Below are 23,470 nucleotides of genomic sequence, written 5' to 3'. Positions count from 1 at the left end.
GAAGCCAGCAAGTGGTTAGGCACTTCTTGACGAGATCCAACATAAAGCTCCCCATCTCAGCATCAGTAAAGCTGAGTAGAGCAGTGAGGGAGCAATGGAAAGGTGAAGGAGGCGAGAAAGGGAAAGGGGTAGGCTCAATTTTAGCAAATATGGTCCAGAATGGAGTCAAGTTAATTGATCTTCACTGTGGTTTTCACCCCTTTTTGGGTTTTAGATTACATTTATTCAGAACTAAAAATTTTCTACAATTTTGCTTTGGAGAATTACTTAACCACTTAAGCCCCGGAAGATTTTACCCCCATTCCGACCAGGGGGTATTTTGCGATTCGGCACTGCGTGACTTTACCGGACAATTGCGCGGTCGTGCGACGCTGTACCTAAACGAATTTGGCGTCCTTTTTTTCCCACAAACAGAGCTTTCTTTTGGTGGTATTTGATTACCTGTGCGATTTTTTGATCACGCGCTATAAACAAAAAAAGAGCGTCAATTTTGCAAAAATAACAATATTTTTCCCATTTTTTTATATGAAATTCCCCAAAAAAAATTTAAAAATCAAAATTTTTTTACTTTTTCGGCCAATTTGTTTTATGCTACCTATGTTTGGTAAAAAAAAAAAAAATCGCAAAAAGCGTATTTTGATTGGTTTGCGCAAAAGTTATCGCGTTTACTAACAAAGGGAAAGATTTCTGTCATTTTTGTTGTTTTTTAACGTGTAATGGCGGCGATCTGCAATTTTTTTTGCGGTACTGCGACATTGGGGCAGACAGATCGGACCCTTGACTGACATTTTTGACACTTTTGGGGTTACCAGTGACATTTCTACAGTAATCAGTGCTATATATATTCACTGTTACTGTAAAAATACACTGGTAGTGAAGGGGTTAACTTTATTTGGGAGGGAGGGGCTGTGTGTATCCCTAGGGGCGTGCTTTCTACTGTGATTGGCTGGGGCTTGAGCTGTATGGACACTGATCAACGGATCTACATACTAGATCCGAGTGATCAGTATCCTAACAGCAAGGAGAATGACAGGTGGCTTGTTTACACAAGCTGCCTGACATTCTCCCTCTCCCCCGCCGATCGCCGAGTGACCGGCGGACATCGGGTCCGCCGGTCACACGCGCGGGGGGGGTCCGTGACCACGCGGGGGGGCGCGCGCTCGCTCCCTAGACCCTCACAAGCTAGTGACGTAGCCCTACGTCACTTTGCCTGTGAGGGGCTGACTGCCGACGTAGATCGGCGTTAGGCAGTCGGCAAGTGGTTAAAGACTCAATATCTGAAAAAAGAAAATAATAAAACATCTTTTATTGGCCAAAAACTAAAAAACAAAAAAGTTTTCAAGACAGGCTAGGCCAGGTATCAAACATGCTAGGTGACGGGATTGAAGCATTCTTGAGGGCTTGCAAAAAGCACCAATTTAGCCTTAGGCTCCATGTACACGGGACGTTGTTAAAAGTCCCTTTGAATGCTGGAATTTTTAGGGCGTTTGAAACGTCCATTCGGTCGCGTTTGTACCCGCGTTTACGTTTAGAAGCGTTCCTAGAGGTCAAAAAAATTTTTCCCCTTTAAAATGGAAAAACGCGAACGCTAAACGCGGGTCATCGCGTTCGGACGCGTTTGTGCGTTTGAAACGCCGGGAAACACACGTTCGAACGCAAATAATTGCGTTCTAAAAAAAGTCCCTGAACGCAACTGCCTGCAAATGACTGTAAACGACCATGTGTACATGGACAGATAAGATAAAATGTAGATGGGTTCAGGGGCTTCTGAAAAAAAACGCCCAACTGCTCCTAAACGACCATTTCCAGCGTCCCGTGTACATGGACCCTTATGTTCTCCCCCCACCTCAGCTGCCCCTTTTATTGGTGTGGGTGTACTTATTTTTTTACATGCATACACATTCTTCTGCCTGGTCGTGTGCCAAGGGGCCCAATTACTCCAGTAGTGGGTGGCTACTAAATGTTGCAAAGAACACCACCGTGTAATGGCATGGTGCGGTTTTCTGCATTCTCAGATGAGCCCAGGGTGGTCTGATGACATTCACCTAGTAAAGTTTGGAGTTATGGCAACTTAGGTAAAGATACCTTGCTAGGTCTTACTTTAATTCCTAATCAGTGTCAGGAGGTGGCTCTGGTTCCATGGTTAAAGTGTTCTTTTCCCCTTCCTACTCGGCACTATACCTCCTCTCGCCCCTTCATTTCGCTCTATATCTTTACCTACTATGTCAAGTGTAGACAAAGCTATACCATTGATTAGCCTAGCAGTTTTAAGCCACTAAGACCAGACTACCATATGCTACCATGATTGATGTAGTAGAAAATAGAGAAAAAGGAAAACACCAGGGGTGGTTGTCAACAATCCAGTCCAAGGAGGGACAGGAAAGTTGACTAACCTACCAATATTAGTCAACTTTCCTGTCCCTCCTTGGACTGGATTGTTGACAACCACCCCTGGTGTTTTTCTTTTCTCTATTCAATATAGGGATGTGGCTGTGGGTGGTTGTCATTAGAGCCAACATCGTTTAATTATATCGGACGTAGAAGAAAATAGTCTATCAACGGTAGAGAAATTGTGTTTTCTCAACATGTAACGTACATTTCTTATAGATCTACAATGAACTGCTAAGTCACTCTTTATTGATCTTTATATTTGCACAGAATGTGTGTCTTCATTCGGACCAAAATCCATTGCAAATGTTGTAACCCAAGATTTACAGCTTGTATGCTTGACATTTTCTATTGTTCTGGATCCTTGCTGAAAATCAATAAAAGTCAGTTATCAAAAAAAAAAAAAAAAAGAAGAAATGATTTAGCGGTTTCACTTGTAGTCTGTGTAAGGACTTTTCCCACAGATGTTCTGCAATTTCTGCTTATGGAGTTTCTCATTTCCTTAGTTTTTGAAATCCCTTGGGTATACTTAACTCAAGTGCACTCCAGGCAAACATTAAATACACAGCTTGAGTATATATAGGGGATATTTAGGAAAACTGGAGTGTGCAAAATTTGGTGCAGCTCTGCATTAAAACCAATCAGCTTCCAGGTTTTATTGTCAAAGCTTCATTGAATAAGCTGAAGTTAGAAGCTAATTGGCTACCATGCACAGCTGAACAAGTTTTTTTTACCCCTTAGCCCCGGTTTACATTTGTGCAGCTGCGGAGATCGCATGTAATTCGGAGCGCACTGCTCCTTCATTACATGCGATCTCCTGTGCGGATGCGAATTCAGCCATACACTTTGTATGGCTGAAATTCGCACTGCACCCGCAAGACGCACAGGAGGCATTTTTTCAGCCGCATCAGGATTGGATCGCACAGTGGTTCACACTTGTGCGATCCGATCCCGTGCGAACTGTCAGATCGCACTGCGATATGCGATCAAACTGGGGGTGTCGTTAACATTTAATTGACACCCCCTGCGTATCGCATATGGCAGTGTGAACTGCCTCTTGAGCGGATGCGATGCGGGAACAGGCTGCGACTTCGCAGCACTCCCGCATCACACAAGTGTGAACCAGCCCTTAAGCCTAGTACACAAAAAGGGGGGGGCTTGAGAGGATCGGATGTTAGAATGGCGATCTCTTCTCCCCAGAACACACCGGTCCGAGTTCTTAGCCATTGGCTGAGAGCGCTGATCGGATGCCGATTGGCAGACCTTTTTCGGTCGTGCCCCTGCCGGCCGGCTTCTGTTAGACCAGCTGACGTACGCACAGGCCGAATGTTGGCTGATTCTGTTGAACCGGCCGATACTGCCCCGATGTTCGGTCTGTGCATACGGGGTTTTAGTATATTTACTATTCATACAGCCAGGTGATTTGTATTTTTTATGAGATACACATCCCTCTGCTAGTCAGGATGATCGGTCATTAAAAAACTCAAAGTCGCTTGGACAACTTCAGGAGAAGTCCAGTTGATTGCAATCTATAACAAGAGATTATCACACTACATTTAGCATTTATCATGACTGTTACAAGGATCAGCTCTCTTTTCACTAGACAGCAATGATGATGGAGAATCACTGGCCAATGAATAGACTGGTGGAGAAAAAAAGGACAACATGAACCAGGAAGCTGGAATGCTGAGCCAGCAAACATGCATTTCATATGGCTACGCAGTGTAAGAAATGGGTAAAATCACAAGACTGGCTGTGCAGAATTTAAAATCATTTGTCAAAATGTAAATAGAAATGCATTTTCAATGAAGATCCAGCAGTTTGTCTGGAGTTTCACTTTATTGTGTTGCAGTATATTTTTCAAAATTAGATTGCATTTATTTTATATGATAAATGTTTTACTCTGTGTTGTACAAAAACCAAAGTTTTTACTACTGGTAATATTTGGCACCATCTGTTGTACATAACCTGGATTTGTTATGGTACCTGGCTGTCAAGCGACTCTGTGGACTCCTCTGTGCTCGGACATGCTGAGTTCAGCATAGACATGTCACTCTCCATGCCTTCTTCATAGGTTTCTGCTTTCCTCTTCCCTTTCTTCTTTTTCTCTACTGGTGTTGGTCCCTGTTCTTTGCTGAAAAGCAACATGCAAAGAAAGTGACCTTTTAACATCAAAATCGAATATTATAAAATGCTATACAGTAAGGCAGAGCGATTACATTTTAAAATTGCTTTATATGCTTGGGAATGGAAAGGTTAAAGTGGTAGCTTCATGAACTGCTCAACCAAATGTTTCCAATGTAGCCCTTCTTTCCTCAAAATATGCAGCTTAAAGCGGAGTTCCGGGCACAAAATCTGTATTTTTTTTTTGTGCCCCTCCGCTAGCTACACATAACCTGAAAAGGAATTGGATAGTTATTTTTTTTTGTACACTCACCTTGTAATCGAAGATCGTAAATACTCACCTCAGGGTACTTCCTCCTCCAGCGCAGCGGCTCACCCCGTCACTTCCTGCCTCGCGATGATTCCTGGGAGCTGAACGTCATCGCTCCCAGGAATCAATGCGACGGCACCGGCCCCGCACGTCACTTCCGGGCGACACCGCATTCCCCTGCTAAACAGCTTCTGGGCATGCCCAGAAGCTGTTTAGGAATGCGGCGCCGCACCGGAAGTGACGAGAGGGGCCGGTGCGGCGCATTCTGGGAGAAGAAGACGCGGAAGAAGACACCGAAGAGGACCGCGCCGGCTTCAGCTGCCCACAAGAGAGATGGAAACGCTGTGGAAGTATTTCTTCTTGCAGGTAAGTGCGAACCGGGACAGATCAGAGGCTAGCCATTGTGGAATGTGCTAGCCTTGACTGTCCCGGGGGTATGTTCATCAAAAAATGAGATCTGTGCCCGGAACTCTGCTTTAAAGTGTACTTCCACCTTTGCAGTACAATTTGAGAAACCTGAAGCATTTTTTTTAAATATTTCCTACCTTTTTATACGATCGACTGCAAACTATTCTAAACAATTTCAGAGGGACAATGCGGGACAGAGTCTGTTTCTCCTCATTAACATACAACCCAGAATCCAAACCTCAAGATATTTAACCCTTTTTGTTAAGGCAGTGTTGAAATTGGTTTAAAACAGATAATGAATAATTAAGGAGGTAAGAATGTGCTGGCGCAGGTGTGGATGTGTAGGGTTAGGGTTAGTATGGCTGTATGGTTGGCTTACCGAGGGCATAACGAACCCGGAAAGATTCTTTATACTACTGACTACATCTAATATCATTTGGGAAAAGGAAGGCTTTATTCCTCTCAAACAACACCGGATGCACATTTATGTGAGATCGATTCCTATTTTCGCTAAACTTTGAAATCCCTGAGTACTTCCCAGGATCTTACCAGTGTTCTGGGGAATTTTGTTTTACATGTATCTGTGCCTGTTCTAACCTCACGCACATGTATATCTGAATGGAATCCGACCATTCTCCTTTACCTTTGATAACTACACTAAGCCCATGTCAATTAACAGCTTCCCTTTGGTGTAGCTGACGGTTTCCTCCTTTGTCGATATTTACTTGCATAAATACACATACATCGTACAATTTGATTGAATCGATCAAGACCAAAACTAAGGATTTTCTATATATAAAGAATACTTTGAAACAGCTGGAGCCTGAGGAAGCACTCATAGCGAAACGCGTAGTTCCAGCAACTCCTTAGATTTTCATACAGTCCCTCTATGGGCTCTCTGAAATTTAAGTACTCTGCTTTATGTATAATACATGTATACAAAATTGTAACTAATATGTATGTCGGTCTGTTTTTAATGTATACTAAATTAAAACTTTTTATTAACTTTTAAATATGGACTGAATCTGGAAAGAATTATTGTATCAGTGGCACATTTAAATCCCCTTTGGTTCCACCTCTGCCCACCTTGGACAGGGTTGGAAACCCCCTCCTTTTTCTTTACACAATGTATTGTAACAACAGATCACACTGTCTCTAAACAATGCACCCTGTGCTTGCGCATTATACAGACCACAATGCGTGCCTGCTGGTGTGAATGGGCCATAATCGTAAAACCATTTGATACAAATGAAGAAAACAGATATAAATCATCAATTTATCAGCTTAATTAAGAAAAAAAAAAAAAAGTGTTTAAAACAACTGACTTTAAAGAAGAACTCCACTCTCTTGTTTAACATTGACTATATGAAATCTTTATGCTGCTAGGATTAGCAAATAGATAGGAAAGTATATTAACTAGTTTTTATTTTTTTATGTTTTACATTCCTTTCATTTACTTCCTGGTTTTCATGCCCAGGCAAATTATGTCAAAAACCCCAGGAGTCTCGGGGGGGGGGAGGGGTTTTCTCAGCTAAACTCACCCACCTTCCTACATGCCTTAGCTAAGGGCAGATGGATTCCAGGAAGTAATCTGCCCCTAGTCAAGATGACCACGGCCAGAAATGCTAGGGATGATTTTCAAAATGATTTCTCAGCGAAACAAAGCATAGAGACATGGATGGGTGAGGTTACTTTGAATGGTAAAAATTTAATAAAAAGCATTTTTTGGTTTGTAGTGCTCAGATGCAGCGCAGTTCTGCTTTAACTACTTGCCTACTGGGCACTTTCACCCCCTTCCTGCCCAGGCCAATTTTCAGCTTTCAGTGCTGTCGCACTCTGAATGAAAATTACGCAGTCATGCAATACTGTACCCAAACTACATTTGTATAATTTTTTTGAGACCGACATAGCTTTCTTTTGGTGGTATTTAAAGCGGTAGTATCCCGCTTTTTTACACTTTTACCTACAGGTAAGCCTATAATAAGGCTTACCTGTAGGTACAAATAATATCTCCTAAACCGGCATGGTTTAGGAGATATTTACAGTGCATGCGCGGGAGTGACGTCATCGCGGCTCCGGCCAATCATCGCGCCGGAGCCGTCTCTTCCAGCCAATCACCGCGCCGGAGCCGCCGAACCCGGAAGAGACGGCGAGGGATCATGGCAGCGCCCGCAGCGTTTTCCGGGGGTCCGTGTCGGGGCTTCGTTCGTTAAGGTAAGTAATACATAATGAGCTAGTATGCGATGCATACTAGCTCATTATGCCTTTGTCTTGCAGGGTTTTTTTTTTAACTTTGGGTTTACAACCGCTTTAATCACCACTGGGTTTTTTAATTTTTGCTAAGCAAAGGAAAAAAGACGATTTGGAAAAAAAAAAAGTTTTTCTTAGTTTCGGTAATAAAATTTTGAAAATAAGTAATTTTTCTCCTTCACTGATGTGCACTGATAGGTGGCACCGATATGCAGCACTGATGGGCACTGATAGGCGGCACCGATATGCAGCACTGATGGGCACTGATAGGCGGCACTAATAGTTGGCACTTGCAGGCATCATGGGTGGGTACTGCTAGGGCTGCACTGTTCATGAGGAATGCCGATAACCAGCATTTCCTGTTTACACTGTATCACCTGTGATTGGACACAGCTGATCACATGGTAAAGAGCCATAGGGCTCTTTCACACGGGCGTTCCGATCAGATCCGCTTGTCAGTTTTTTTAGGCGGATCTGATCGGATGCCCCATTCAGCGATATGGAGCAGCGGATGTCAGCGGTGACATGTCCGCTGACACCCGCTGCCATCTGCATTCGATCCTGTCCGTGAAATCCGGACGATGGAAACCCTATTTTCCATCTTTCCTGGGGATCGGATGAGAGCAGATGAGAGCGGACAGGCGGTCCGCTCTCATCCGATTCCCCATAGAGAGCAGCGGGGCTCTGACACCTCCCTCCCCGCACACAGTGCAGAGACGGAGCTGTCATCCGCCGGCTCAGCTGGGATCGGCGGATCGATCCCCGCTGAGCAGAGCACGGTCCACAACAGAATGCGGACCGTGTGAAAGGGGCCATAGGCTCTTTTCACCGTGACCGGTGAGGCCCCGTGTCCCAGGGACACGGCACACCACCGATCGCCGCGTTGCTCGCACCCGTGCGAACGCATGCGTGGCAAGAATGGGAGGTTGTCATAGGACCTCCTCCCAGAACGAGAGTGTGCCCACCCGCCGTTTAGTAAAATGCAGTGAATATAAAAAAGAAGACCCTAACTAGAGAGCATGTAACATTTAAAAGTAGATAAAGTCCATTACACACATGTGGGAAAGTCTGAAGGCATTTATTTATTGCAGTTACTGATGCCAGGATGACTAGGCGGACTTCCAGCAACTATGTCATCCTGCACACAAGGACTAGGAGCCATGACACGTACAGCAAACTTGCAGGGACAATAAGACAGGAAATAGACATTTGTCTTGTCATGTGATTTCCATCTTATATTTACACAGCACGGTCATATATAAACAGACATGGAACCATCACAGAAACTTTCACATCGGTCTCTTCCCTAGAAAAAAAGATTTCTGATATTCATACTTCAGTCATATACTCCCACAGAGCAGAAGACTTCATGTATACTAGCCTACATTGATAGCGTTTTTTTTTTTTGCCACAGCTACTAAACTCGACTCTTCAATGTACACATAGGCTTTCAGCAAAAATTAGGAGCTGACGCGTTTGGGTGAGCTTCAACCTTCCGCTCCTGAACGTGGAAGAATCGCATTCAAAGATAGAAATGTTTTGACCGAAGGCCACGGGAAAAACATATAAATGGTCTGGACTGGTTTTTGGTGTCCTGGGATGCATTGGCATCCCATTCAAAAAGAATAGTTTGCCTTAGGGTAACACGCATAAGGCTCAATTCACACCACAGCGTATTGCTTTCAGGCGTTTGGAGGCAGGCATTGACATCTAACAAAAACGCTTGTAATCTGCCAAAAACAAAGCTTATGTACTTTTTTGAGCTTCAGGTGTTTTGCTTCCGACCAAATGCTCATATGTGAACAGAGGCCATTGAAATGATTGGGCTTTTGCTTGTTGGGCAATTTGAGACTTTAGAGATGAGCGTTTTACGAGCTTAAAAACGCTCAAGTGTGAGCAGGGCCTCAAAGTGGTTGTAAAGTCAGAAGCTTTTTATCTTAATGCATTCTATGCATTAGGATAAAAAACCTTCTGTGTGCAGCAGACCTCCTCAGCCCCCGAATACTCAACTGAGCCCCCTCTCTATACAGCGATGTGCACGAGTGTCTCTCTCTCCTGATTGGCTGAGATTCAGCAGCAGCGCCATTGGCTCCCACTGCTGTCAAAGTCAGTTAGCCAATCAGGAGAGAGCGGGGGCGGGGCCGAATAGTGGCTCTGTGTCTGAATGGACACAGAGCTGTGGCTCAGCTCTGGTGCCCCCATAGAAAGCTGCTTGCTGTGGGGGCACTCTGCAGGAGGGCGGGGCCAGGAGCGACGGCAAGGGACCTGAGAAGAGGAGGATTTTGGCTGCTCTGTGCAAAACCTACAGTTCGGAGGAGGCAAGTATAACTTGTTTGTTATTTTTAAAGAAAAAAAATATGAGACTTTAGTATCACTTTAACATGCATGTGATAATTCACCGCAATGCATAGCAAATTTAAAGTAACCTCTCATCTCACCTTGACGCCCTCTCCCAGCATGCTATTCAGGTGTCATACCGGTCACTGATCCACCAAAATCTTTACTGTGTGGCCCATATGGTGCCGCACAGCTTCCTCTTCCAGGTTCCTCTTCCAAATTATCAAGGGAGGGGTGCTTGGCGAGTGTACTGATTACATTTAATAGAGTAACTAGTTATCATCCTTTAAATCAGGGCTTGACAAATTTGCCTGAAATTTAGGAGCCAGCTAAAAAAGTTAGGAGCCAGTTTTTTTTTTTTTTTTAACTAACAACCAAGCTTTATTTTAAAAAAAACGGATACTAAATTTACACATAAATACGACTAGAACCTCGCTCTCCTCTATAGGGCAATCGGATGGAAACAGACTGTCCGTCTGTTTCCATTTGATGCCATCTGATCCGATCCATGGGATGGATAGAAAATAGAACCACCATCCGTCTGTTTTTGGCGGACAGGATCAGATGGCGGCAGATTACCGCTCCATAGAGGAGACTGAAGGGTCCGATCAGGTCTGCCTGAGAAACTGACAGGCAGACCTGATCAGACAGCCTGTGTGAAAAGGGCCTTCGGCTCTGTGACATGGCAGGCAGATGATAAAAAAAAATATATATATTTTTTTTTTTTTTATTTTTATTTTTTTTTTTCAATAAATAAATAATAATAATAAAAATTATTATTTTTTAAAGAATTTAAAAAATAAATAATAATAACCACACTCCCTGTCCACGTACCTTTAAGCAAAGGTAAGTGGAAAGGGAGATGAAGCCTGCAAAAACTTCCATCTCATCTCCTCTTGGGAAGGAGATGGGCAGGCATTTAAAACAGGCAGTCATTAGTGACTGCTTGTGAAACTCCCGGCCACCACAAGAGGGCACCGGTTCCCCGTTGGAAGCCTCTCTCATCTCACAGAAGAAGGCCGAAAAGCTGGGGCCTCAATATTCGGACAGCGCGGTAGTCTGTGCACTCAGGGAGGAAGTGGGGGGGGGGCGCAAAAGGGACAGGACACCTCCTGCAGGGCAACCTAGGCGCCAGGTTGCTAATTCTAGTTGCCAATGCGACCTGGTGCCCAAGGTTTGTCGAGCCCTGCTTTAAATAAAATATGAATAAATCTTTGTTGTTCAAGTGCATTTCTTTTTTTGGTCACATCACAACAAAACATGCAAAAATCATGAACTGAACACCCTTCCTGGAAAGGTTTTGCAATACTATTACCACGTTTTCCTGTATCTATATAATAAACTTTTTAAAGAGTAACTCCACTTTTGATGAGGAAAAAACATTTGCCTCTGGGTGATCTATGTACATTGCAAGGATATTAAACTTTGTAGCAGATTCCTACTTTTTTCATTCTGAAGCAGCAGCTTGTTTGTCTGTGTCCATGTGCTAAGGGAATCTGAATGGGAGTGATTGTATAATTATCAATCAGCTGCTGCATCTGCAAGGCTCTAATGAGGAAAGTGAAAGGCCTGGTTCACACCTATGCGTTTTTGTGGTGCTTTCTGCAGAAATGCACTACAGTCCATTTACCATGCTTTTCTATAGGACAAGTTCACATCTATGGTTTTTTTTGTTTTTTTTTTTAGCCACTGCATTTTTGGAAAGGGTAAGGGACTTTTTTAAAATCAAAAAAATGGTGCATTTTTAGTCAAACAGACTTCAATGGAGAAGCTGCAGAAAAGCATTTAGTGCATTTGTACTGTGATTTTACCATGATTTGTGTATTTTAATCTGCCTAATAACAAATTGGCCAATAAATAAATAAAAAAATGCTAAAACGCATCAAAAACAAATGTTAAATGCATGTGCATAAATGCAAAATGCACCGCAGAGATGGATAAAAAGAAAACTGCATAGGTGTGAACCAGACTAAAAGATCTGCATCCCTTTAGATGTGAATTCCCTTCAGGAGTACCTCACCAAAATGACGATTGTGTTTTTAGGGAATGCCCAAAATCTGACTTGTATCTTAGTGCAGACTTCTGGGAAAATCAGTAAGCCAATCACACAAGCAGGAAATTCAATTTCTGGGGGAGCGTTCTTTACTCCATCTGTGTACAGAACGCCTCCAGGTTACCAAATAGCATTGCATTTACAGAAAATTAGAGCTGCAGATTGAAAAGGAAGGTCATTTTGAATAAAAATTCAGTTACAATATGACTTATGTCACAATTGTATACAATATTTTTTTTAATACATAAAAGAGGAGTTACCCTTAAAAACAAAAAAAAAAAAAAAGTGTGCATGGACTTTTGGAAACAGCATGTCTACTAACTCACAGGATGGGTTGTCTCCTACTATTACCTTGGCTAGATATGTTACCAGAGGTATACAAACATGTTATTGGTACAGTGCCTTGAAAAAGTATTCATACCCCTTGAAATTTTCCACATTTTGTCATGTTACAGCCAAAAACTTAACCATGGGCATCTTGGCTGCTTCTCTGATTAATGCGCTCCTTGTCCAGCCTGTCCGTTTAGGTGGACGGCCATGTCTTGGTAGGTTTCCAATTGTGCCATATTTTCGCTTGATGGATTGAACAGTGCTCTTTGAGATGTTGAAAGCTTGGGATAATGGGATTTGTGAATTACCGTAAAATCAATTTCTCTGATGTCCATTGACGGACACACCTCCTGGTATTCATAAACATTAGGTTATACTGCCCCCAACAGGAGGAGGACACTAGGCAGAAAAAAATGTTGGCTACACCCATGGGCAGTCCCAGGGGGTATACTCCCTCTCTCTGCTATAGCCACAAAGTTTTGTAACAAGTAGTGTCAGGAGAATAATAACTCCAGAGGGGTGGGTGCTGTGTCCGTCAATGAACATCAGAGAAATGGATTTTATGGTAGGTCAAAAATCCCATTTTCTCTTTAGTTCATTGACAGACAGAGCTCCTGGTATTCATAATCATTGGGACGTCCCAAAGCAGTGTTAAACATGAAGGGTGGAAACAACCAAAAAATTCCCAAAGCTAAACATTAGCCAACCAGCTCAACCAAGCAACCGAAGCCCACATGTAAAAAAAAAAAAAAAAATACACTCTCAAAGGGGATCAGGTCCTCTAATCAGTAGCCTGCAAAACCTTGCGGCCAAAAAGGAAGCATCCGCAGATGCCAACACATCCACTTTAAAAAACTTTGTAAAAGTGTGGACCGATGACCAGGTAGCCGCCTTGCAAACCTACGTCACTGACGCCTGATGAATGAAGGCCCAGGAGGGACTAAGCGCTCTAGTAGAGTTCGCCTTGACAGGGAAAGGAGGAACCTGACCCCTGATGGAATAGGCCTGAACCACCGTCTGTCTGATCCATCTGGAAATGGTCGCAGAGGAAGCGGAGAACCCTTTGAGGTCCATCCGTGAGCACAAAGAGTCTGACTTCCTGAAAGACTATGTAGCTACCAGGTACAACCTTATTGCCGGGTCAACATCCAAGGCATTCAAGGCAATTTCCTTCGGATGTTTAGGCCCGGGACACAGGGAAGGCAACACAACGTCTTCATTTAAATGAAAATCAGAGACAATCTTTGGAAGGATTGACAGATAGGGGCAAAGAACCACCTTATCCATGTGAATCCCCAGGTAGGGTGAATCACAGGATAACGCCACCAGTTCGGACACCCTGCGCGCAGAAGTGATAGCCACTAAAAAGGCCACCTTCTGAGACAACGTAAGCAGGGGAATCTCCCGATTATTTTCAAAAGGAGGCTTCTGCAGAGCTGAAAGCACCAAATTAAGATCCTAAGGCAGCAACGGAGCCCGCACTGGAGAAACCAGATGTCGGACACCCCGCAGAAAGGTACGCACCATGGAGCGTGTGGCCAAAGGTCACTGGAAGAAAACCACCAAAGACGACACCTAGCCCTTGATCGTACTCCAGGCTAATTTCTGTTCAAACCCCCCCCCATTGAAGGAAGGTTAAGATCCGAGCCACAGAGAAGGAGCGACGAGGAACCCCCCAAAAGACACCACGCAATGTACGTCCTCCACGTACAATGCTAGATCTTCCTAGAAGTAGATTTCCTAGCTTTCAACAGTGTAGGAATCACCGACTGAGATAAGCCCCTATCATTCAGCACCTGGCGTTCAACAGCCAAGTCGTCAAAGACAGCGACTGTAAAGCAGGATGGAAGATCGGTCCTTGGGACAGAAGATCCTCCCCGAGAGGAAGCTTCAAAGGAACGTCGGCGACCAGCATCACCAGATCGGCAAACCAAGCCCAGAGGGGCCAGTCTGGAGCCACTAAGAGATGACCAGAATCCCTTCTGTCTCAATCCTGTGTAGAAGTATGGGTAGAAGCTTGAGAGGAGGGAAGGTGTAAATCAGCCAATACTGACCCCACGGGGCCACCAGCACATCTGTGGTGTCCGCTAGAGGATCCCTTGACAGAGCCACAAACTTCTGCACCTTTCTGTTGAGCCGAGATGCCAACAGATCTGCCTCGGGAGTGCCCCACCGGAGACACAGCTGATGAAACACCTCAAGATGAAGGGACCACTCCCCATGGTCCAAAGCCTTGCCGAAGGAGATAATCCGCCTGCCAATTTTCCAACCTGGGAATGTGTACGGCGGGGAGGGCTGGAACCAACCGTTCTGCCTACCTTAGAATGCCGGCTACCTCCAGAGCTACCAGGACACTTCTTGTGTCCCCTTGATGATTGACATAAGCCACGGCAGTGGCATTGTCTGATTGAAAGCGCACTGGACAACCCTGAAGACGATCCGTCCAATGATCCAGACACAGTCTGATCGCTCGGAGCTCCAAGACATTGATTGGTAGTCTGGACTCTTCCAGCATCCAGATCCCCTGACCAGAATGCATCCGTGGTGACCACTGTCCAATACAAGGGGAGGAAGGATTTTCCCAGACAAAGTGCCGGAGAACAAAGCCACCATATCAAGGACTCCCTCGTTCCCCGACTCAGCTGGATCTGATATTCTAGAGACTGGGGAGTCTTGTCCCATTTGCTCAGAATCTCCCTTTGCAGGGACCTCGTATGGAACTGTGCAAACGGAACCGCCTCAAAGGTGGACACCATTAGGCCCAGCACCCGCATGCAGGTCCAGAGTCAGGCCGAGTCCAGAGTCAGGCCCAGATAGTTCAGCTTCGTAACTGAAACAAGAGCAGACTTCTGGATGATCAGAATCCAGCTGAACTCCCTCAGAGTCCAGATTGTGATCTCCAGGTTGTGCACCAGAGCAGAGGGAGACTGTTTGCAGAAGGAGATTGTCCAAGTAGCCCAGTAACGCGATCCCCCCCCCCGCCCCCTTGGCGTAGCAAGGCTAGCACCTAGGCTAACACTTCTGTGAAGAACCTAGGAGCAGTAGTGAGACCGAAGGGTAATGACACAAACTGACAATGCTCCTCTCCCACAGCAAAGCAGAGAAAACGCTGGTGAATGGCACATATTGGAGTGTGAAGGTAGGCATCCTTGATATCGATGGAGGCAAGAAAAACTCCCTGATAAAGGCATGCCACCATGGTTTGAATGGACTCCATTCTGAACTTCTGTACCCGCACAAAGCGGTTTAGCTCCTTGAAGTCCAGGATTGGACGCACTTTGCCTTCCTTCCTGGGGACTGTGAACAGGTTTGAGCAGAAACCCTGCAAACGTTCCGATGTCGGAACTGGGACAATCACCCCTTGAAGGAACAGGTCTTGTCCCGTTCCAGACAGGCCCTGTAAGCAGTCCAGGGACAGGAGCAAGTTGGAAGGAAAAAAACCTTGCCAGGAGACGAGCGAAACTATCTTGTTGCCGGACCAAATTACTTTGTGGTCCCACTTTTCTTGCACTAGGGAAGTCCACGGACCTGGAAACCAGCAAAGACGTCCCCCCATCCCCCATACGGTTGAGGGTGCACTTTCATGCTGAAGGAGCCTTGTCCACGGGTCTGGAGAAACCCAATCTTAGCTTGCCAGACAAGGTTCGTTTGGATCCTCCTGAAGAGGCCTTGAAAGGCTTCGAGCCCTTGTCAGTCGACCCTGAGGGATGAAAAAAAACTTCTTATGAGCGGAGAAGGAAGGCCCACGTCTGCGACCAGGTTCCTTGCCCTTAGTAGCCTGCGGAAGAAAAGTGCTCCTACCCCCTGTGAGACCTTTAATGATGTAATCCAGGGTAGCTCCAGGTCCCCCTCCAGGTCACGGCGTAAGAGCTTAGCCCACTCGGTCAGAGTTTGCGACACTAGGGAAATGGTGAATATGGGCCTCATTGCCAAACCAGCCAGAGTGTACATATGGCGGACCACAGCCTTCGCCTTCCGGTCAGCGACTCTAACCAGAATCATGGTTGCCTTATTTAATCTGGAAACCAGAGGGTCCACCACCGGTGGCACAGTCTACTTCTTAATAAGGGACTCCTCATAGGGGTAACACCAAGTAAAGCGCTTAGGAGACGCCACGGGAACGCTTTGGTCGTCCCCACTCTTTAGCAACAATTCTGTCTAACTAGGCAGGGAAAGGAAACACCTTTGCTGCTCTGGATGGCTTGTGAGAGCCAAAGGGTACCTGCGCCTCCGTCGCAGCTCCAGCTGCATCCTCCATCTTCAGGGTCTCATGCAAAGATACAGTCAAGTGCACCCACCAGGGTCTTTCCTTGCGCGGTCGCAGACGTGGAGGAATCATCCTCACTATAAGAGGATTCCAGGCATGTTGTTGTAGACCCAGCAGGGTGACCCACGTCCGCGGCGGCAGGGGGCGCTTTTTGCTAGCCCGTCGCCTGAAAGTCACCTCCATCCGGAACACAAGGGACACCAGGACCGCCGTCAGTGCATGGATAGATGGTTGGGACCCGTAGGGCCCCGCAGCCTCAGAGGGGATGAGGAGGGGCTCCCACCACTGAAATCACTGACCACAGGGCTCCACTGTCATGGCAGCCACTATTTTCAATGGCAAACCACAGCAAAATGGCCGCCAGACTACACAAACATGGCTGCCGTGTATAGAACACACAGGCGATAATAAAATGGTGGCACCACAAGGTACTGAGTTGGGAGACAAGGCCTCAAGGACAGATCAAGTCATGAGCCCCACCAGGTACAACCCCCCCCCCCCCGCACAGTCGATCGTTCAGCCCCCATCGCCAGTCAGCGCCCTGCCCCACCCTAGGAAAGTGCCCAGACCACCTAAACAGCCCCAGTGTATAGCAGTGTATAGGACAGCTTCTCACCATACCAGGAACCACACGGGCATCGCTCCAGACAGAACCCCTCTCCATTGAAATGGGGGGCTGTCGGCCAGGAGGAACACTGCGACTTGGGCAGAGACCCGGTTGTATGCGACCTCGCGAGGCGTTTAACTTGCAGGCCAGCCCCCTGTCCAGTGAGGCTATGTCACGGCCGACCTAGCGTGGAGCTGAGGTCTGCGTGCACTCACTGGCCAGACTGGGGTGACCACTGGATCTAGATTATCCAGCCTGTCGCCCAGTCCAGCAGTTGATTGTAGATCCCACAGGAAAAATCCAGGAGGAAAAAAATGTTCTAACTAAAAAAAATTGCCAGGACCAGAGATCTCAGCAAGAAACTAGGTCCTTACTCCTGACTAAGTAGAAAAAAACTGAGTGGCTATAGCAGAGAGACTGCTTGAGACTGCTAATGGGTGTAGCCAGAATGTTTTTCTGCCTAGTGTCCTACTCCTGTAGGGGGCAGTATAACCCAATGGTTATGAATACCAGGAGCTGTGGCCGTCAATGAACAAAAGAGAATTTTTTTTTATAACCTAACACTGTTAACCTTTTCCAAAACTCTATCCCTGAGCTTTCTGGTGTGTTCATTGGCCTTCATGATGCGGTTTGTAAGGTTCTCTAATAAACCTCTGAGGGATTCACAGAACAGCTGTATTTATATGGAGATTAATTTACACATAGGTGGACTCTTATTTACTAATTAGGTGACTTCTGAAGGAAATAGATTCCACTAGAATTTAGTTAGGTAGTAAAGGGGGCTAAATACAAATGACACCACACTTTTCAGATATTTATTTGTAAAAAAATGTTTTAAAAACATTTATCACTTTCCTTCCACCTCACAATTATGTGCCACTTTGTGTTGGTCGATCACATAAAACCCCCAATAAAATACATTTACATTTTTTAGTTGTAACATGAAAAAATATGGAAAATTTCAAGGGGTATGAATACTTTTTCAAGGCACTGTATGTTCCCATCACTGACAAGATATTCCTTACTACCTGAGACTAAAGCTGGCTATAGATGATTGTTTTCTTTTTCATTTAGCCATAAAAAAAAAACAAAAAAAAAAACAAAAAAAAAAAAACAAATAGATTTCTCCATCCACATAAGCAAGGTGGATGAAGGAATACCCCCGGCCGGGACATCATATTCTGACAGTGGGACCCTAATGCTGTCAGAAAACAATGATCAGTGGCTGCAGAAACTGACTGACAAAAAGTTTTTCAACTTGTTCATTCAACAGAAGTTGATCTAACGAATTCTGCTGAACAGGGGATGTCCACTCTCTGATCGCAGTTCAGCCAGTCACTGCTGAAAAGGCTGAATTTCGATCTGTGTCTGACCAGTTTTAGAACAGTAAGAAGGGGGCAAGCAGCAACCCTCATATACAGTACTATTACAACTATACACTACAGAGCTATTGTAACATGAATACATTTCACGCAGCAAAGTTTACAACAAATAAGTTTTAACATCTTAAGTCACTGACAGATCATAGGATAAGGACATCTTTTAAAATAAGAATTTACACTGATAACCACCATACTCTCCCCACAGAACCTGGGGTTTTGAAAAACTTTAGAAGTTTATAGGAAAGTGGGTTTGTGCTTTCTCCAAAAAGACGCAGGCAGGAAATTTTGATAAAATGTAATACTTAAAGAGGTTGTAAACTCGTTTGAAAGTTTTTTTTTTTTACAACCTGCAAGAGAAACGCATAATGAGCTAGTATGCATCGCATACTAGCTCATTATGAAATACTTACCTTAGAACGAGCCCCCGCCGTGCTGCTCACTCACCTGTATGACAGGCGACATGTTCAGTCGCCCGTCTTCCGGGATCGCGGCATCCGGCCATCTGATTGGCCGGAGCCGCGGTGACGTCACTCCCGCGCACGCGCGCCGACAGTCACGGCACGGGACTCTGAAGGAACGGCACGAGCGGCCGGTCCTTCAGAGCGCATGTGCCAGTGACGTCACTGGCTGCATGAAAGGTAAATATCTCCTAAACGGTGCATGTTTAGGAGATATTTACAGTACCTATAGGTAAGCCTTAATATAGGCTTACCTATAGGTACAACTTGCCGAGGAGGGTTTACTTCCTCTTTAAAAGGAGATGTAGGGCCACAGTCCACAGGCAAAGTGGGTCACAGGAGTGCACTTAGTTCAGCTGATGGCAAGCTAAAGTCCGCCTTCGACTAACATCACTCAACCTGTCCAGACTCTGGAGGGATCCCGACCATAATGTGGGGATCCACCTAAATGCCTAACCAGATGCTGGCTCAGCCTCTCAGCGCGCTGCTGACAGCCTGAGCCAGCAGTTCCTGCCCCCTCCACCACTTAGTGCTCCAGTTAGTGCTGGAGAGGCAGAGCAAAGAGTCAGTGACTGATCTTAACCGCCTATCTGCTCAGTGAGGGCCCGAGAACTGAGCGATAGGCGAAGTTCATATTCCCATCGCACACCTTCCTGGATATAGGCACACATGTTGTGGGTGCTGAAGCGATTACCAGCTGGACACTGGATCTATCACAGGTACATACATATTTGCCAGCACACCATGAATCTTGCAAAAGCAGTCCAAAAACTTTTTTTTTGCAGAGAGGATCACATCAAAAACAGATCACATTCCTGACGAAGGGGTCCTGCTTGACTCCGAAACGTTGCACTGTTTTTGATGTGATCCTCTCTGCAATAAAACGTTTTTGGACTGCTTTTGCAAAATCCATGGTATTCTGGCAGATAAGTATGTACCTGAGCGATCAGCGGTCTTTGATCGCTCACTTCTCAGTTTCAGAGGGAACCAGATGCAGCATTGAACTTCTGCTTCATTCACCTGAGTATATATAGGCTTGTTTTTTTAATCTTTACACTCACACTTCTATTCTAAGGGATACCTGTACTTTTGTACAGTTATTTTTTAAAGCAGAATAGTTCTAAAATAAAAAATTGCAAAACAGGCAGGGTCTTTATTGCGAAAGAGACGTGCAATGTTTCTTCTGCAATTAAATACACTTACTTGCCTGTTCGCAATTTTCTTTAGAATGTACACTGAGCTACACATGCGCAGCTCAGATTGCATTCCGGCACAGTGCCTCTGTACGAAGATTACCCATGCCAGCCAATCGAGGTGGCTGAAGACTGGCAAACAAAAGAAGCCAGAAAGAATATGTCAGCGCCAGCAGGGGACTTTGGAGGCATTGGTCCATTGGAACTGAGGTAAGCATTTTAACCTTTAGTTCCGCTTTACCCACAGCACATTTTCAAAATCTTACATCAATTTGTCCACGCTTCTAGCAGATGTATGCTATAGGCCCATGGGGAGTCACACAGCTGCCATTGTCAACTGTCCCAGGCTAATCCATACTTCTATACAACTTTAAGACAGCCTCTCCAAGAGAAAGAGTGTCATTTTTTCGTGCATGCACAGTAGAAGTGAGGGACTGGCAGGGACAGCTTGCAGTGGAAGCAATGCAGCTCTTCATTTGCAGAACATTGAGAACCTGGCACCTGCTCCAGAAAAGGGGAAAAAAACTGAATTTCATAGTAGCAACTCTACAAAGGGTTTCCATTAAGCATATGCTCACCTTGTTTTCTTAGATTTGGTTTTAACAACCGTTTCTGAATTAGTTTTCTTTTCTTTAGGAGGTTTTGGCTCCTTGGGTTTTCTTGGCTTCTTGGGTTCCTTAGGGCTCTTGGGTTGTTTGGGTTCCTTGGCCTCTTTGGGCTCTTTTGTTTTTTTAGGCTCTTTAACTTTCTTGGGCTCCTTCTTTTTCTTTGGTTTTGTCTCCTTTTCCTCCCCCTGCTCCTTTTTTTTTCGTTTTTTCTTTACACCAGTCCCACCCCCTCCGCTGTCCTCCATCCCATTAAGATTATTTGGTGAGCCAAGTTCACAAGTTTCCTGCTCAGGGAAGAGTTCATCCTCAGCCAAGAGCCGTGAAGGGGTGTCCAAAAGTGTTACAGGGTGAAAATCTTCAAGACTTGATTCGGAGAACGGGGCAAGTACTTGGCGTTCGCAGGATATAGAGGCACTGGACATTGGTGAGTAGCTAAGTGCTTTCAGGTTGGGCAGCTGGTAGAAAAAAAAAAAAAAAAAAAAACAGAAAAAAAATTACTACAAATCACTCAAAAAACACTACAAAGTCAACTATAGTTGGTGTTCCGGACTACAGAGAATCCAAACAGCAAAAACCTTTTTCCAGGCTCTAAAACAGTGGTCTCCCAACTGTGGTCCTTTGATTGCTATTATCCGGCCCTTGGGGCATTATTCCTCCTACTGAAACCAACAATGAGGTCAATAGATTGACTTCAGTACAACCAGCGTGCCTATACATGGATCAAAATTCAGATGGTTTCTGCTGAACCAGCCAAATTTAGTTTCACAAAGATTTTATAGGGTTAGATAACAAAAAGTTAGAGAGTATGCAAATTCAATAACATGTCACATAATGCAGATCAGCAGGGAATGTATTGCCTGTAAGGTTGTACACCCCCAAGGGAAAAAATATGATTTTTGTATTTAACGTAAAATCCATTTCTCTGAGTTCATCAATGGACACAGCGCTCCATAAATCATAACTACTGGGTTATATTGCCTCCTCCAGGCGTAGGACCAAACAGAACAAAAAACAACTGGCTACGCCCATGGGCCGTCTTCAGCTTGGTATATAACTTCCCTCTCTGCTCTAGGTAATCAGTTTAGTAGCAAGCAGTATTAGAAGCATCCAAACTCAATAGAGGGGTGGGAGCTGTGTACGTTGATAAACTCAGTGGAATGGATTTTACCGTAAGTACAAAAATCCCATGTTTTCTTTCGTTCGATGGACACAGCTCTCCATTAATCATAACTAATGGGACGTCCAAAAGCAATGCCAAACGGAAAATGAGGAGTGGGGAAAATAACCCAAGGCTAAAACGTAAGAGCCCTTAACCAGGACAAAGGAGCCCAGTCTGAAAAAAGGGGATTTTTGACTTACCGTAAAATCCATTTCTCTGGTGTACAGCTCCTGTCATTCTTAACCATTGGGTTATGCTGCCCCCTACAGGAGTAGAACACTAAACAAAAAAAAAAAAAAGAACTTCTGGCTACACACATGGGCAGTCCCAGGGGGTATACTCCCCCTTCCTGCTACAGTCACTCAGTTTTGTTACAAGCAGAGTCAGGAGAATTACAACTCCACAGAGGGATGGGTGCTGTGTCGGTCCATGAACATTAGAGAAATGGATTTTATGGAAAGTCAAAAATCCCATTTTCGCTTTCATTCATTGACGGACAAAACTCCTGCCATTCTTGACCATCGGGACGTCCCAAAGCAGTGTCAAACATGAGGGGTGGGAAACCGCAAAAAATTCCCAGGGCTAAACAGTAGCCAACCAAGCGAAGTGGGCACAACCAAAACAACTGGAGCCCACCTGAAAAAAACAATACTCCCTCAAAGAGGGCGAGGTCCTTTTAACAGCAACCTGCAAAACCTTGCGGCCAATAAAAGCATCCGCAGATGCAAACACATCCACTTTATAAAACTTTGTAAAAAAGTGTGCACTATTGACCAGGTGACCACCTTGCAAACCTGCGTCACTGACACTTGATGACATAAGGCTCAGGAGGCACTAAGCGCCCTAGTAGAGTGCGCCTTGACAGGTAAAGGAGGAGCCTAACCCCTGATGAAATAGGCCTGAACCACCGTCTGTCTGATCCATCTGGAAATGATCGCAGAGGAAGCGGACAGCCCTTTTCGAAGTCCATTAGTGACCACAAACAAAGTCTGGCTTCCTGAAAGACTCTGTAGCTGCAAGGTACACCCAAATTGCCCGGATCACATCCAATGCATGCAAGGCAATTTCCTTCGGATGTTTAGGCCTGGGACACAGAGAAGGCAACACCATGTCTTCATACAAATGAAAGTCAGAGACCACCTTAAGAAGGAATGACGGAAGGGTGCGTCATTCTTGCGATTCTTGCGTCATCCTTGCGATTCACCAGAGTAAGCCCCAGGGAGTGTGTGGCAAAGTTTGTTGGAAGAAGACCGCCAAAGCCGATACCTGCCCTTGATGGTACTCAAGGCCAAACTCTGTTCAACCCCCGTTGAAGGAAGGTTAAGATCCGAGCCACTGAGAAGGAGCGAGGATGAACCACAAGAAACTCACACTATGCAATGTACGTCTTCCACGTATGATGGAGGCTCTCCTAGCTTTTACAATGTAGGAATCACCAATTCAGACAAACCTCTATCCTTTAGACCCTGGCGTTCAACAGCCAAGCTGTCAAAGCCAGCAACTGTAAAGAGTGATGGAAGATTGGTCCTTGGGACAGCAGATCCTTCCTGAGCGGAAGCTTCCAAGGAACGTCACCAGCCACACTTGATTTGCGCA

General features: G+C 45.2%; 1 protein-coding gene across 1 annotated transcript in view; it reads right to left on the bottom strand.

The window, feature by feature from the left end:
* Positions 1-23,470, bottom strand: part of CHD6 (chromodomain helicase DNA binding protein 6) — a 239,720-nt gene that overhangs the window by 141,989 nt on the left and 74,261 nt on the right. The window contains exons 3-4 of the mRNA XM_082271900.1: positions 20,686-21,170; positions 4,375-4,522 (exon numbers count right to left, since the gene is read on the bottom strand). Of these exons, the coding sequence (XP_082128026.1) occupies positions 4,375-4,522; positions 20,686-21,170 (633 nt within the window). The remainder of the gene's footprint in view (positions 1-4,374; positions 4,523-20,685; positions 21,171-23,470) is intronic.

The sequence above is a fragment of the Pelophylax lessonae genome (genome assembly GCF_965119305.1).
Source record: "Pelophylax lessonae genome assembly, chromosome: 11".
Classification (NCBI taxonomy): Eukaryota; Metazoa; Chordata; class Amphibia; order Anura; family Ranidae; genus Pelophylax; species Pelophylax lessonae.
This window is presented reverse-complemented; position numbering and strand designations above follow the sequence as displayed.